Source organism: Saprolegnia parasitica, assembly GCF_000151545.1.
Source record: "Saprolegnia parasitica CBS 223.65 unplaced genomic scaffold supercont2.3, whole genome shotgun sequence".
Lineage (NCBI taxonomy): Eukaryota > Oomycota > Saprolegniomycetes > Saprolegniales > Saprolegniaceae > Saprolegnia > Saprolegnia parasitica.
The window spans coordinates 322,584-334,700 of record NW_012156397.1 but is presented as its reverse complement, the minus strand read 5'-3'; the positions used below and the strand labels follow the sequence as shown (position 1 = coordinate 334,700).

At 59.2% G+C, this 12,117-nt stretch overlaps 6 protein-coding genes across 6 annotated transcripts; 3 read left to right on the top strand and 3 right to left on the bottom strand.

Annotated features, from left to right (window-relative positions):
• Positions 1 to 248: 248 nt before the first annotated feature.
• Positions 249 to 1,025, bottom strand: SPRG_01359 (hypothetical protein; the record flags this gene model as incomplete). Its single annotated transcript, XM_012339579.1, has 1 exon — positions 249 to 1,025. One exon carries the CDS (start codon positions 1,023 to 1,025, stop codon positions 249 to 251), a length of 777 nt encoding a protein of 258 aa, XP_012194969.1.
• Positions 1,026 to 2,481: 1,456 nt separating this feature from the next.
• Positions 2,482 to 3,774, top strand: SPRG_01358 (hypothetical protein; the record flags this gene model as incomplete). Its single annotated transcript, XM_012339578.1, has 1 exon — positions 2,482 to 3,774. One exon carries the CDS (start codon positions 2,482 to 2,484, stop codon positions 3,772 to 3,774), a length of 1,293 nt encoding a protein of 430 aa, XP_012194968.1.
• A 109-nt stretch (positions 3,775 to 3,883) lies between these two features.
• Positions 3,884 to 6,004, bottom strand: SPRG_01357 (hypothetical protein; the record flags this gene model as incomplete). Its single annotated transcript, XM_012339577.1, has 2 exons — positions 3,884 to 5,570; positions 5,618 to 6,004. 2 exons carry the CDS (start codon positions 6,002 to 6,004, stop codon positions 3,963 to 3,965), a joined length of 1,995 nt encoding a protein of 664 aa, XP_012194967.1. The 3' UTR covers positions 3,884 to 3,962.
• A 447-nt stretch (positions 6,005 to 6,451) lies between these two features.
• Positions 6,452 to 7,128, bottom strand: SPRG_01356 (hypothetical protein). The gene is made up of 2 exons (XM_012339576.1): positions 6,716 to 7,128; positions 6,452 to 6,649 (listed from the first exon to the last, which is right to left on the bottom strand). The coding sequence occupies exon 1, from the start codon at positions 7,105 to 7,107 to the stop codon at positions 6,760 to 6,762; it is 348 nt and encodes a 115-aa protein (XP_012194966.1). The 5' UTR covers positions 7,108 to 7,128; the 3' UTR covers positions 6,452 to 6,649; positions 6,716 to 6,759.
• Positions 7,129 to 7,350: 222 nt separating this feature from the next.
• SPRG_01355 (hypothetical protein) lies at positions 7,351 to 9,643 on the top strand. The gene is made up of 4 exons (XM_012339575.1): positions 7,351 to 8,862; positions 8,912 to 9,124; positions 9,167 to 9,391; positions 9,438 to 9,643. Exons 1-4 carry the CDS (start codon positions 7,369 to 7,371, stop codon positions 9,561 to 9,563), a joined length of 2,058 nt encoding a protein of 685 aa, XP_012194965.1. The 5' UTR covers positions 7,351 to 7,368; the 3' UTR covers positions 9,564 to 9,643.
• A 163-nt stretch (positions 9,644 to 9,806) lies between these two features.
• On the top strand, positions 9,807 to 12,051 carry SPRG_01354 (hypothetical protein). The gene is made up of 8 exons (XM_012339574.1): positions 9,807 to 10,329; positions 10,399 to 10,539; positions 10,582 to 10,894; positions 10,949 to 11,128; positions 11,180 to 11,373; positions 11,419 to 11,602; positions 11,645 to 11,742; positions 11,792 to 12,051. Exons 1-8 carry the CDS (start codon positions 9,828 to 9,830, stop codon positions 11,977 to 11,979), a joined length of 1,800 nt encoding a protein of 599 aa, XP_012194964.1. The 5' UTR covers positions 9,807 to 9,827; the 3' UTR covers positions 11,980 to 12,051.
• The last annotated feature ends 66 nt before the right edge of the window (positions 12,052 to 12,117 follow it).

The window sequence follows — 12,117 nt, the reverse complement described above, 5'->3', positions numbered from 1 at the left end:
ACTGCACTTGCACCACAGCCTCGTACAAGAGCCCGCGCAGCCTGCTCTTCGTCGACTTCTCCGGCTCCTCGCCCAACATGAGTGGCCGCGACGTCACCTCGTTCCGCGGATAGCGCTCCTGCCTCCGCCTGCCTAAATCAAGTCCCTCAACCGAGTACACACAACGAAGAAAGTCCGACAATTTTATTTAGCATAGTTTTATCTATTGTAATAGACGACCCACTTCAACAACAACTATCACTATTTTACTATTCGTCCATGTACATGTCGCCGTACATAAGGGTAAGGTACTTATCCGAGCGCGCGGGGCAAACCACGTCAGTGCCGTCAATGGAACACGGCTGCAGCGGAAAGACCCAGTCGGTCAGCACGTTAAAGTGGCCACCGTCGGCGCAGTACTTGCACGCCGATGTGCGCGGCGACACCACGGGCCCAAGCATCTCGGTCACATTTCCTTTGGTCAGGGGCATTAGCTCGGCGCCGAGAGTGCCGGTCGCGATCGAGATCGGGGCGCTGGCCGGTTGCCGCGACGGGAAAAACTCGAAAATGTTCGTGTACAACCCTGTTTGCGTGTCGACAAAGCGGCCCGACGGGTACGGGAATGGCCCGTCACGGTAGTGGGGGCTGTCCTTGAGGAAGAGTGCGTAGCGCGGGTGCAATGTGATCAAGCGTGAATGACGCAGCTGGTCCATGGACGCTTGCGTGAGACCAATGGCGGCGTCGACGTCGTCTGGGCTTACATCGCGCTCGCGAACAGCGCCGGCGAGAGAGCTGCTGTCGAGCCAGTACTCGATCTTTTGGTACTCGAGCGCCCGAGCAGCCTCGAGTAGCAGCATTCGGATGCGGGCGCGGCGCTCTGCAACGCTGTAGCACTCGGTCTTGTCGACGTACTCTTCGACCAAGTGGTTCATGTTGAGCACTGCGCACGCGACCTTGCCGCTGGGGTCGATTGGGTACACGTTGCCATTGCTGTCGGAAACCACCGGTGCGGGACTTGGCATCAACGTCGGCGCAGGCGTCGGCATCACCGTGACCGGGTCATCTTCGATCGCATCATCGACGGAATGCGTCGCCGAGGCCAGTGACAACCTCGCCGTTGCGGTATCGTCTATCGTCATTGGTCGCGACTGTGAAACCTGGCTTGGCGACGTCGTCGGGTGTTGGCGATCCGCTGAGAGCCGAATGCTGCCCAAGTTGACCACGGCGACGATAGCGACCCAGAATAGCACGACCGCGCTCGGCCAACTCGTGGCCGCGAGTAGTACCGGTTGCTTCTGGCTCGCCTTCATACGGAGGGAGGGAATTTATGAATGCCAGCACAACGCCTAATTTTATGTGTGGTTGCAACATTTTTAGTCTAGTCTGAGGCGAGGACCCTAATTGCATTTTCCATCACACTGATAGCCACCAGAAGGTCCCGCTGCAATGTTTCTTAATATTGCAGATGACACTGGCGTTTCGCTCAGCTTGCAGGTAATATTGTGGGGGCGATGGGTTGGTCATCAGGGACCCACCACATATCAATCGTCCAGTGGCGCTCGTTCAACAAGCTCAAACCAGTGCACACTACTGATAGCAATCACGTCGGCGAATGATGCGCAGAAAGTGCAAGCTGATCGCAGAATATTTCAATCCTGATGAATGGAGCATGCTGGGTGCAAGCGGAATGTCGTTGTCGCTACAGGGTCACTTGATTTTGCACCTGCTACGCCGTCGTTCAGAGACTTGTGGCGCGTCTGATGACATCGAATCGGGTCGGTCTTCAAGAGCTCGAAACGCCCTTCCCAATCACGGGCGCGACTCTTGCAATTCTAGTGTCTCAACTTGCACACCTCAACACATGTGTCAGCGATGAGTCTGCTATCAGGTCTTGCTATCATAGTTGTACTACTGTAGAAGCCATTGAAACGTTCTTCGTACTGGTGTAGACATGTCCGTTCACCATGCGTACCTTCAGCCTTGGATAGTTACACACAATTCGACTGGCCATTAAAGCAACCCAAAGTGTGTGTAAAGAATAGGTGTTTTAACACGGCAACCGACGCGACTTAGTTCTCCGTCCCTCTCCCTAACGAGATAGAAGGGTGCGTACACGTATGAAAGCCCATTGGTAGCGCACAGACAAAGGATACGATGCACTGAAAATCATGCATGGCGCCTCACGATGAAGCGCCGACCGCCTCAATGGCGCATTCCTCCACGACGATGCGTTCAATGCGGTGGCATCGAACCAGTAAAATGACGACTCTTGCCGCACGGCATCCGAGCGCCGCGATCGCGGGGTCAAGGTTCGCACATGCTACAGCACTCGCTACTGCATGGACCAAGTGTCGTGGGTGCGAGGTGTAGCTCGTAGTATACGATCGCGGGTGATAGCTGGGTGCTTGGGTGTGCTTCGTGAGCGCTGGGCCAAGGACTATGATAGCTACACTGATAGCTGGTACTAAATTGTTGGCCTCGGCTCAGTGTACATTTTCCATCATGACCACGGGACATCGCATCACGGAGCTCGGCGTGGCCAACTCGGGACGTGCAAGTCTGCGCTTGCTCCTATGTCTCGTCTTGGTCGCCGTCGCCAACTTGAGCAGCTTCCAGGTCGGCTACGTCCTGGGCACGGGCACAATCGAGCAGCGTCAGCTCGCATCAGGGTCGTCGGGCCAAAACACAGAGCTCGTCACGGAGCCCGAGATGCTGTCGCCCTTGATTCCGACGGAAGAGCTCGAGATCGACGAGGTGTTTTCAGCGCCGTCAGCGCCGCTTCCGACGATTGCAGTCGAAACCACGGTCCAGCCAACGACAGTGACGCCGACAGTGACTCCGGTCGCAACGACTGAAGCGCCGACGCTGGCACCGACCACGGCGCTTCCGACACCCGAGCCCACGCCAGAGCCCACGCCTAAGGCGGCCAGTGATGCCCCGACACCCGAGCCGACCACGGAGCTTCCGACAACAACGATGACATCGACACCAGAGCCGGTCACGGACGCCCCGACGCCGCCACCGACGACGTCGCCTACGCCCGTGCCTCTCGTCACCGACCAGCATGGCAACGTGTACCCGACAGACCCCGAAGGCAAGGTCGACTGCGCCGTGCACAACATGGGCCACTTGGTCGAAGATTACGTCAACAAGACCGAGTGCTACCCCGTCTCAGAGCGCCGCGCCCGCATTCGAACCATGCTGCTCGAAATCACTCGGGCGTTGGAGCACCACGGTATCGAGTACTGGCTCGACAGCGGCACGCTCCTCGGCGCAGTCCGCGGCGGCGACATCATTCCCCACGACGTCGACGCCGACATTGGCTTGACGCAAGCCTCGATGAACGAGCTGCGGCACACAAATCTCTCGACGCTCTTGCCGCGCTACGAGCTCTTCCTTCGCGACAGTCCGCTGTACCGGGACGGCCCGTACTGGTATCTTCCAGGACGGTTTGTCGACAAGCACACGGGGCTGTACACGGACGTCTTTGAGTTCTTGCCGTCGCAGCAGCCGGCCAACAGCTCCTTTTCCACCGCTAATGGTACGGTCGGGGCGCTGCTATTGCCGTCGGCCAACGCCTTTGTGAACGGGACGGTCGAGATGCTCGGGCCCGTCACGTCGGGCTGCTGGTGGACGTGCAAGTACTGCGCCGATGCGTGGCACTTTAACGTCCCGCGCGACTGGATATTTCCGCTGCGACGGTGCTCAATTGATGGCAGGAGCGCGATGTGTCCCGCGCAGCATGACAAGTACCTTACTATGCTCTACGGCGAGACGTACATCATAGTGTCCTAAATCAACTCTTGTTCATAGACTGTCGCATTATACTGCATTTACGTGAACAAGACTTGATGAAGGACAGGGGTATTGCATGAGGACTGACCGCAGACACGTTAAGAGTCTCGTTGGCATCAAAATTCCATGACCACGGCCACGGGATGGATTTAAGTTATTAGTCACAAGGACGACAACGTAGACTGTTTCTACTGGTCTGTTTGCTGCAGTGAAAAGCGCTGGGAAGTAGCGCGCGAGCACTTGGCGATCGTCGGCTGCATCGGCCGCCGGGCGTCCAAGCAGTAGGCCCGGTCACCGTGCATGAGCCGCAGCGTCTTCTCGTCGTAGGCCCACTGCATGCTCATGTCGTTGTCGTCGCACGCGGCGAGCGCAATACGCTTGGTGTCGTCGTCGCTCTGGAGGCAAAGGCCCGACGCGTGGTGCTGCAGCAGCCCGTCAACCGTGCGCAGCAGCCACACGCCGCCATCGTACGGGTACTTGCGCGCGCGAAACTGGACCGTCTCGTTGCGGTACAGCACGAGGCGGGCACCGGTCGAGTTGAGAAAGATGCGCACGGTCTCGTCGTCTTGGCTACCGCTGCTGCTGCCGTCCTGGCTACCACTGCTGCTGCCGTTCGTGCTGTCGTTCTTGCTACCGTCGGTGATAATATGGAGCGTCTGGTCGGGCGACGAGGCGTCGCAGTCAACGAGCGTCAGCGATGTCGTAGTCGACGCCGATAAGCACTTGCTGTTGGGGCGGTACACGAGCTGGTGGTTGCGGAAAATCCACTTTTGGTTGTAGTTGATGCGCTGGCACGGGTAGCCCTTGATATCGAGAGCCGCGTAGGCCGACGTGGTGCCGTACGAGGCGTCGAGGCAGAGACCGGAGACCGACGACCGGAGCTGCTGCGTAGTCGTATCGTACGTCCAGCGCTCGACCGGCGGCGGGCCAAAGAAAGCAACCCAGTTCTCGTCGGTTGCCAGCATCGATGTGGCCACCGTCACGTTGGCGCCGCTTCTGAACGAGAGCGCGGCTGCGTTCTGGTCGGACGGTGTGTCGTTCGTCGTCGCGTGCGGCAACCGGTGCAGCATTTGGCGCATGCTCCAGCGGTTCTGGCCGCCGTACATGGTGTCGTCGCCCGCCACCTTCCACGTCCAGTACGTCCAGCCCGCGCCGGCGGCGTTCATCGTGCTGAGCATTTTGTGCATGAACGGCTGGAACGCGTCGAGTTTCTTGAAGGTGCCGTTGGCCGTCACAAAGCTCCACTCGCCAAAGAGCAGCGGATGGCCCTTCCAGGACGCGATGCGCTTGGTGAGGTCGTCGACGCCGTGCTTGTGCAGAAGGTTGTCTTCGTCGTAGTCTTCGTAGCCCCAAATAAGGTACGGGTGCCACTCGACCCAGACGTTTTGCATCGACTTGTCGAGGTCCTCGAGCTGGCCCGTGAGCTGCAGCTGGAGCTGCGGCATCATGACGAGGATGCAGTCGGTCTTGGCGCGGAGCTCGTGGTACATGTCGTTGTAATAGTGCTTGAGCACTTTGAGGTCGACGTCCGCGGACGGTTCGTTGAGCAAACCCAGTCCGAGGAACGCAGGCTCGTGCGCGTACCGGTCGACGAGAAAGTGGGCAAACGTCTTGGTGGCAGCCACCGTCGCGTCGTCGCCCCACTGCATACCGTCGACGACGCCGCTGTGGTCCTTGCCGTTCTGCGAACCGGGCGCGCCGTGGAGGCTCAGAAGCACCGCCACGTTGTGCTTGAGCGCCCACTCCTTGACGAGCACATCGAGGTACGCAAGACCGCCTTTGGCATACACCTCGCACTGGATGATGTTGAGACGCAACTCATGTTTGAAAAGAGATGTTGCACCTGCTTTTTGAGCGTGCCGTTCGTGATGTGATCGCAGCCTTGGATCCAGTACCCGACGGGCACGCGGACGGTATTGAACTTGGCGGCGGCGACGGCTTCAACGTCGGCTTGGGTGATGAACGTGCTGCGGTGGCGATCAAAAGCAGCTTGGCCCTTGTGCCCGAGCGCCTTCATCGCATGGTACTCGCCGTGCTCGCACTCGTGACTCGGTACGTGGTTCCAAATCGACGCGTCCTGTGTCATCCAGTTTTCCGCCACGAGCCAGCCGCCGAGGTTCACGCCGCGCAGAGGCACCTTGCGCGAACGGACGTCGGCTTGGACATGGCCAGCGACGGTCGCGCATAGGAGGGCCAGCGCTAATACAAGGCGGATGACAAGCGACGGCATGCTCTCAAATTCAAATCTGAACGGGAAAGGCAAAGGCAATCTGGCACGTGGCAGCGTGTGTACTCATCTTTCGAACGCTTCCATGTGACTCCAGGTGGTCGCTGCGAAAGTCCAAGCAGCCCTAGTTGCCATTTAAATGCATAGTTCCACCTTTGTTAATATACGGTAGTATACATCTATTACAAATAGAGAGTAAAAAAATGCGTTTTAAAAAGTGACCTTGCACGACGGCGAATGCGATGCGAAACCGGGTGGGCGCGCTGATACAAGCCTGCAAAAGCCGTGCGGCTGGCATGAACAGCGCCAAACTGATGCACGACTGCGTCAAGTTAAGTACCGCCCTCTGATCACATTTCACACTCGTTCACGACGCTAACCGAAGCAAAATGCGCATAATGGCGTCACGTCACGATGTCATCATGCCGACCAACTACTACAGTGTGTCGTCGGTCCAGCGATATCACGAAGTACTGTTTGACGCGTTGTACGAGTGGCCGCGAGAGATCGAGATAAAACCTTGTAGAGATGAAGCTGTGCACGGTTCACGCATGCCAGCACCGAAGCTTGTCCATTTTTTACGCGCGTTTTCTGTCACCGCAGATGACGTCTGCACTGTACCGTCGCAACGCAGCCCACGTTGCAGACCTACATCTGCAGTCACTCGGCCACACACCCGCTGCTGTCAGATACTACTACTGTACAGTACGGTACCTAGCACGGTCGCCAACTTCGTCGCCAAGATTGAGGCCAGTCACCTACCCATCCCCTTCGTCCCAAGCGCCAGGTCGCAATGCCTTTGCTCGGTTCCAGCCGGCACGCGGATCAAACCCAGCGCCCGTGCACAAACAAATCAGACGTATAGCATCCCGCACCATTCGTCTGGCGCGCCTCGGACCGTCGACCGCCACCATCAAGTGCTTGAAGCGGTCGAGTAGTGAGTGGCCAGAGACGGCGCCTTCAAGTTTCGAGAAGCCACCAATCGTAGCACGGGTGCTACGGTCCAGCGCAACCACCGGTGCCGTCGCCGGTACCGTCGTCGCAGTCGTTTGAGAGTCGTTTGGCCGTCGTTGTGGCGACGACGACGGGTCTCGAGGATCGACCATCGTCGTAATCGTGCGCTGATTGGTTCGTTTTTCAAAACCGTCGGTTACGCGAGCTAAAAAGGCGCGCAACCTTGTCGTATTTTTATTCTTTTTCGGTACCGTCGTCGCAAAAGTGTCCGAGCTCCATACAATTCGCAAGTCACTTCCTGATATTTTTATGCACGCGAGCGTTTCCAGCGTATTCTTCTGTTGTTCGTATCCGGATGTGTCCGGATACGGCGCCAAGCATGGCCGTGTTCACTTGGCAAAATACGCAGGCGCATGGACGACGTCGCGATCGCGCCGCTGCCCGCCAAGCTGCCGCCCGCCCTGGACGTCGCCGCCCTGGACGTCGCCGCCATGGCCGACGCGCCGGCAGGTCTCGAGTCGCCGACGTCCACGGAGCAGATCGCGCCCATGGACGCGGTGGCCATGGAGATGGACAAGGCCAAGGACGCGGCCGTTGCGCCGACGAGCACCAAGTCCGAGATCGCGGCCGTGGTCGAGGGCCTCGGCGAGCTCAAGATCGAAACGATCGATGCGCCCGAGCCGGCGTCGTCCAAGGTCTCGGCCATGGTCGACGAGATCAAGACGCTCCTCAACTCGCCGACCAAGATCCCGTCCGTGTCCAAGCCCGACAAGCCGTCCATGATCCCGCCGCCATCGCCGCTCGCCATGGCGACGCCGCCAATCGCACACGCCAAGGGAGCCAAGGCCGCGCCGAGCTCGTTTGCGCATCTCAAACGAAAGTCCATGTCGCCGACGCAGAAGGACGCGCTGTCGGCGCGCCTGTACACGAAAGCGATGGAGCTCAAGCACAAGCGCGACGAGCTCTCGACACAAGCGCCGGAGGAGTGCACTTTCAAGCCCAACACGACCAAACCCCACATCAAACTCACCTCGTCGGACGCGATTGCGTCGAGCGGACCGTCGTCGGTCACCTCGAACGGGTCGGACAAGGACCGGTTCAACATGCTGCACGACCAAGCAAAGGAGCTCGCGCGTCGCAAGGAAGCCCAGAAGCAGTCGGCCCAGGCCGAGTACTCGTTCAAGCCGGAAATCTCCAAGAAATCCCGGCGCCTCTCGCTCAAACTCCGTCTCCGCAAAGCGCGCAAAGACGACAGCGACGACACGAGAACGACGATATTGAGTCCGAGAAGCGTCGACGGCAAGCCGACGAGGCGCCACGAAGAGCTGTACGCGCAGCACTTGGAGCTCGCGGCGCGGCGCAAGCAAAAACAGCTCGAGATGGAAGCCAAGACGGCCGAAGAGTGCACTTTCCAGCCCAAGATTAAGAAACTCAAGGGCAAATCGCCGGCCAAGAGCCGACCGCTGTACGACGCGGAGCGCGAGCGTCTCAAGCGACTGGAAAAAGAAGCCAAGAAGAAGCAGCTCGAGATGGCCGAGTGCACGTTTCGCCCGGCCGTCCAGCGCACCAAGTCGGGGACCGAGGTCAAAGCCGACGAAAAGAGCTTTCTGGACCGGATGCAAGAAAGCGAGCGCAAGAAGGAAGACCGTCTCGAGGCGCTGCGGAAAGAGCAGGACGAGCGCAAGCTCAAGGAAGCGACGTTCCGGCCCAAAATCATCGAGACCAAGTCGTCCAAAGCACTCGCAGACGACAAGCCCTTCCACGAACGCCTCTTTGACAAGGAGTACCTTGTGCAGCAGCAAGCCGACCGCGAGCGCAAGAAGCTTGAGCAAGAATCGTTTCCGTTCAAACCGTCCATCGAGTCGTCGCTCGTGTCGATCCCCGAGCGCCACGGCAGCATTTTCGAGGTCCCTTTTGTTATGAAAAGGAACGCGTGGTCGACGTGGCATATATTAGCGCCTCCATGACGAAGGCCTCAAGAAATTGGAGCAGCTGAGCCTCGCCGAGCAAGAACGGTTGAAGCGAGAGATGGAAGAGTGCACGTTCCACCCGCAAGTGTCGATCGAGCTCAAGGAGCCACCGACCGAGCCGGTCTGGGACCGCCTCTCGAACGATAAGAAGCACATTCTGGAGGAGCGCCAGCGGCTCAAGGAAGTTAACGAAGCCAAGGTACCACCGACACGCGAGGACAACTGACATATCCGGTGGCAGGGCTGCACGTTCAAGCCGGACCTTGGCATGTCGACGCGGAGCCCAGCGCGGCGCAACACGACGTTGTTGCCGACACCGGCACCCGATTCGACATCCCCGGACGTGTCACCGCCAACGTCGATCGCGCGGCAGTTGCGTCGACAGACGTCGCCGCAGCTCGATCTGCCCGTGGCGGCGCTCGTCGACGCGGCGGCGGTGCTTCCGACCGTCAACGAGATGCCCCCGGTGCGTCTGCCCGCACACATATGAACGCGCCTGAATCCCCATGTAGGCCGTCGTTGCGCCACCGTTTCCGCCCGTGGTTGGCGACGAAGTCTCGGAGCAGTCGCGCTCCATCCTCGACAACTACGACTCGTGGGCGGCGACGCTCGAAGAGAAGATGCGCGAGCTCAAGTAGACGCTATGTCCTCCATGTACCTTGGCATACTCGTATGTTTTTACAAGTTAAACGCACGCGTCTTTTTGTGTTGATCAACATGTTGCTACGTCACCGCAGGCCGAGGACGCCGGGAAGATTAGAGGAGGAGCTGGCAATAACATATATTCCTTGAAGTATGTGGGGTTGGCCCAGGGAACGTCGCTAGCCAAGACGGTACGTTGACGCGTGAACCCTACCCCGCACTAAAATTAGGGTCACGCCCGAAAGGCTACCGTAGTAACTATGATGACAGGTATCGCAACGACCGAGTCGGCGCCCGACAGCATCTTGTGCAAGTCGTGCAAGCGGCTCGTACACCTCGATGACCTCGGCGACCACGACTGCTCGGGGCCGCTGCTCTCGCGCGCCGACACGGGCTTCAAGCTGCACGAGGTCTTGCCGCCGGTCCCGCCCATCGCAGTATCTCGTCCGAGCATGACGTCGGCAGCCAAGTCGCCGCGGTCGTCGGTCACCGAGTGGGCGTCGTTGATCCAGGCGCGCCTCGTGAAAGTGCTCGTCACGGCCGAGGGCTACGCAGCGTACGTGATCGTGACGACGCTGTGGCCCAACGGTCCCGAATTCAGCGTCGAGCGCCGGTACCGCGAGTTCCATGCGCTCGCCGAGACGCTCTATGCGATGCACCCGTCGTCGGCGCTGCAGCAACGACTGCCGCCCAAGCTCTACTGCCAGCAGACGCGCAGTCTCTCGGATGGCTTCCTACTCCGTCGCAAAGTGGGTTTGGAAGGTACACACATCATCCAACACCAAATACTTTTACGATGGGAACCAGCCACTTATCCACTGCATTATCCAGGCTTCATCGTCGCGGCCATCGACATGCTCTTGAACCCGTCGTCGGCTGGACCGGCGGCGAAGCGGACGTTGACGCAGTTGCATGTGCTCAACACGTTTCTTGGACTCCCGGCCGCCAAGGACGTCCACGCTGCCATGCACGGTACACTGTCGCCGCCAGTAGAGTGCCTAAACTGGTCGCTAGAGCTCAAGGTGCTCTCGTCGGGCCCGGGCTGGACGCTTCTGCACGCCGCGTCGCCGCTCGAGAGTCTGTTTGAAAAGACGATTGACGGGTTCATGTCGCTCAAGCGCACGACGACGCTCTCCTTCCCAGCACGCGCCGTCTTTGACGTCCTCACGGCGCACCCGGGCTCGGCGCTGGCGGCGACCGCCAACCCGTTCCTGGTGCACGGGGCCATTCTCCGCCGCGAGTCAAATCACGTCTGGGTCGAACACCGCCTGTACCGGACGTTTTGGGGCTGCCCGTACGAAGAGCTCTTTAGCCTCAAGAGCTGGCGGTGCGCGCTGTCTTTTTTAATACTTCATTGGTTGGAATGTCGGTATGTGTGTAGACTGGAAACGGACGGCACCATTGTCATCGTGACCGTTCCTGCGCCCGTGAGCGACATGCCCGCGACGTCGCGGCATCGTCGCGTCGACTGCATCCTGCAAGGGTATGTCATCCGTCCCACCGAGAAGAACGCGTGCCACGTGACGATGGTGCTGCAGATGGACTACCGCCGCTTCTTTGGGTACCGTGCTCTATATTGCACTATACCACGGGGATATCATTCGTGCGATAGGTCGTTTGTGCGGCCGGCGCGCACGCTGCTTCTGCGCCACGCCGCCGAGCTCAGCGCGGTGGAAGCGCATCTACAGCGCTCGTTCGACGCGGCCCACTACGAGGCCTTGGGCCCGCTTGTTTCCGCGGACGGGCTCAAGGCCCTCGAGCTGCACCTCGCCGACACGCAGGGCGACGCGGCGGTGGACCCCAAAGGTTCATGGTATCGAAGTATCAATCCTGTATCAACTGTCCGGATAGTGTACGTGGTGTGCCAGCAGATCGAGCCGATGTTTTGCCTTCTCGTGCACAAAAACTCGAACCGGAACGCGCTCGTGCTCAAGCTCAACGTCGACTTGCGCGCGCACGACGACGCGCTGCGCCTGCACCCCAAGGAGCCGCTTCTCGCCGAGTGGATCATGTTTGAGAAGAAGAACAACCCGCGGTATCAAGCTATCAAGTAGATATTTTCGAAACGTGGTCGTAGCAAAGAGCTCTCGGCCATCGAGCGCAACACGACGTATGAGTTTTCGACGCGCGCGATTGGCCAAGGCGTCTTTCTCGTCGCGTTCTCGATGCTCCGGGGTAGAAATCTACAACAAGTAAGTTGGAAAGTCTCAGGATGCTGACGTAGGCAAGGAGTTCCAGCTCCGCGTCGGCAAAGATGCGGGCTACAACCTCTACAGCACGGTCAAAGGCGTACCCAACGTGCTCGTGAAGCGCCTCTTCTTGACGTTTGCGCCGTCGCTCGTCGGCCTCGGCACTCTCGAGTCAGTGCAGATTGTGGGCGACATGGCGTCCGAGCTCGTCGTGCTCAAGTAGACGCGTGACGCGCCGCTGTCATAGCTTGCATGTTGCTTTTCAATCCATTGTCTAGTGGAGTGTGTTGGTACACGTCTGAGACGGGTGTGAGGTGGGCCATCTCTACATACTGGGCGTTGCATACTGGGTGTCGGTCAG

What these genes read in the sequence shown, in the direction of transcription:
- SPRG_01355 (XM_012339575.1), top strand. Translation starts at nt 7,369, where the DNA reads ATGGACGACGTCGCGATCGCGCCGCTGCCCGCCAAGCTGCCGCCCGCC. An exon ending in GCCACGGCAGCATTTTCGAG is followed by an intron (nt 8,863 to 8,911) that starts GTCCCTTTTGTT and finishes GGCATATATTAG; the next exon opens with CGCCTCCATGACGAAGGCCT. An exon ending in AGGAAGTTAACGAAGCCAAG is followed by an intron (nt 9,125 to 9,166) that starts GTACCACCGACA and finishes ATCCGGTGGCAG; the next exon opens with GGCTGCACGTTCAAGCCGGA.
- SPRG_01354 (XM_012339574.1), top strand. Translation starts at nt 9,828, where the DNA reads ATGATGACAGGTATCGCAACGACCGAGTCGGCGCCCGACAGCATCTTG. An exon ending in CGCGGCGGTGGACCCCAAAG is followed by an intron (nt 11,374 to 11,418) that starts GTTCATGGTATC and finishes CTGTCCGGATAG; the next exon opens with TGTACGTGGTGTGCCAGCAG. An exon ending in GAGAAGAAGAACAACCCGCG is followed by an intron (nt 11,603 to 11,644) that starts GTATCAAGCTAT and finishes ACGTGGTCGTAG; the next exon opens with CAAAGAGCTCTCGGCCATCG.
- SPRG_01356 (XM_012339576.1), bottom strand. Translation starts at nt 7,107, where the DNA reads ATGGTCGATCCTCGAGACCCGTCGTCGTCGCCACAACGACGGCCAAAC.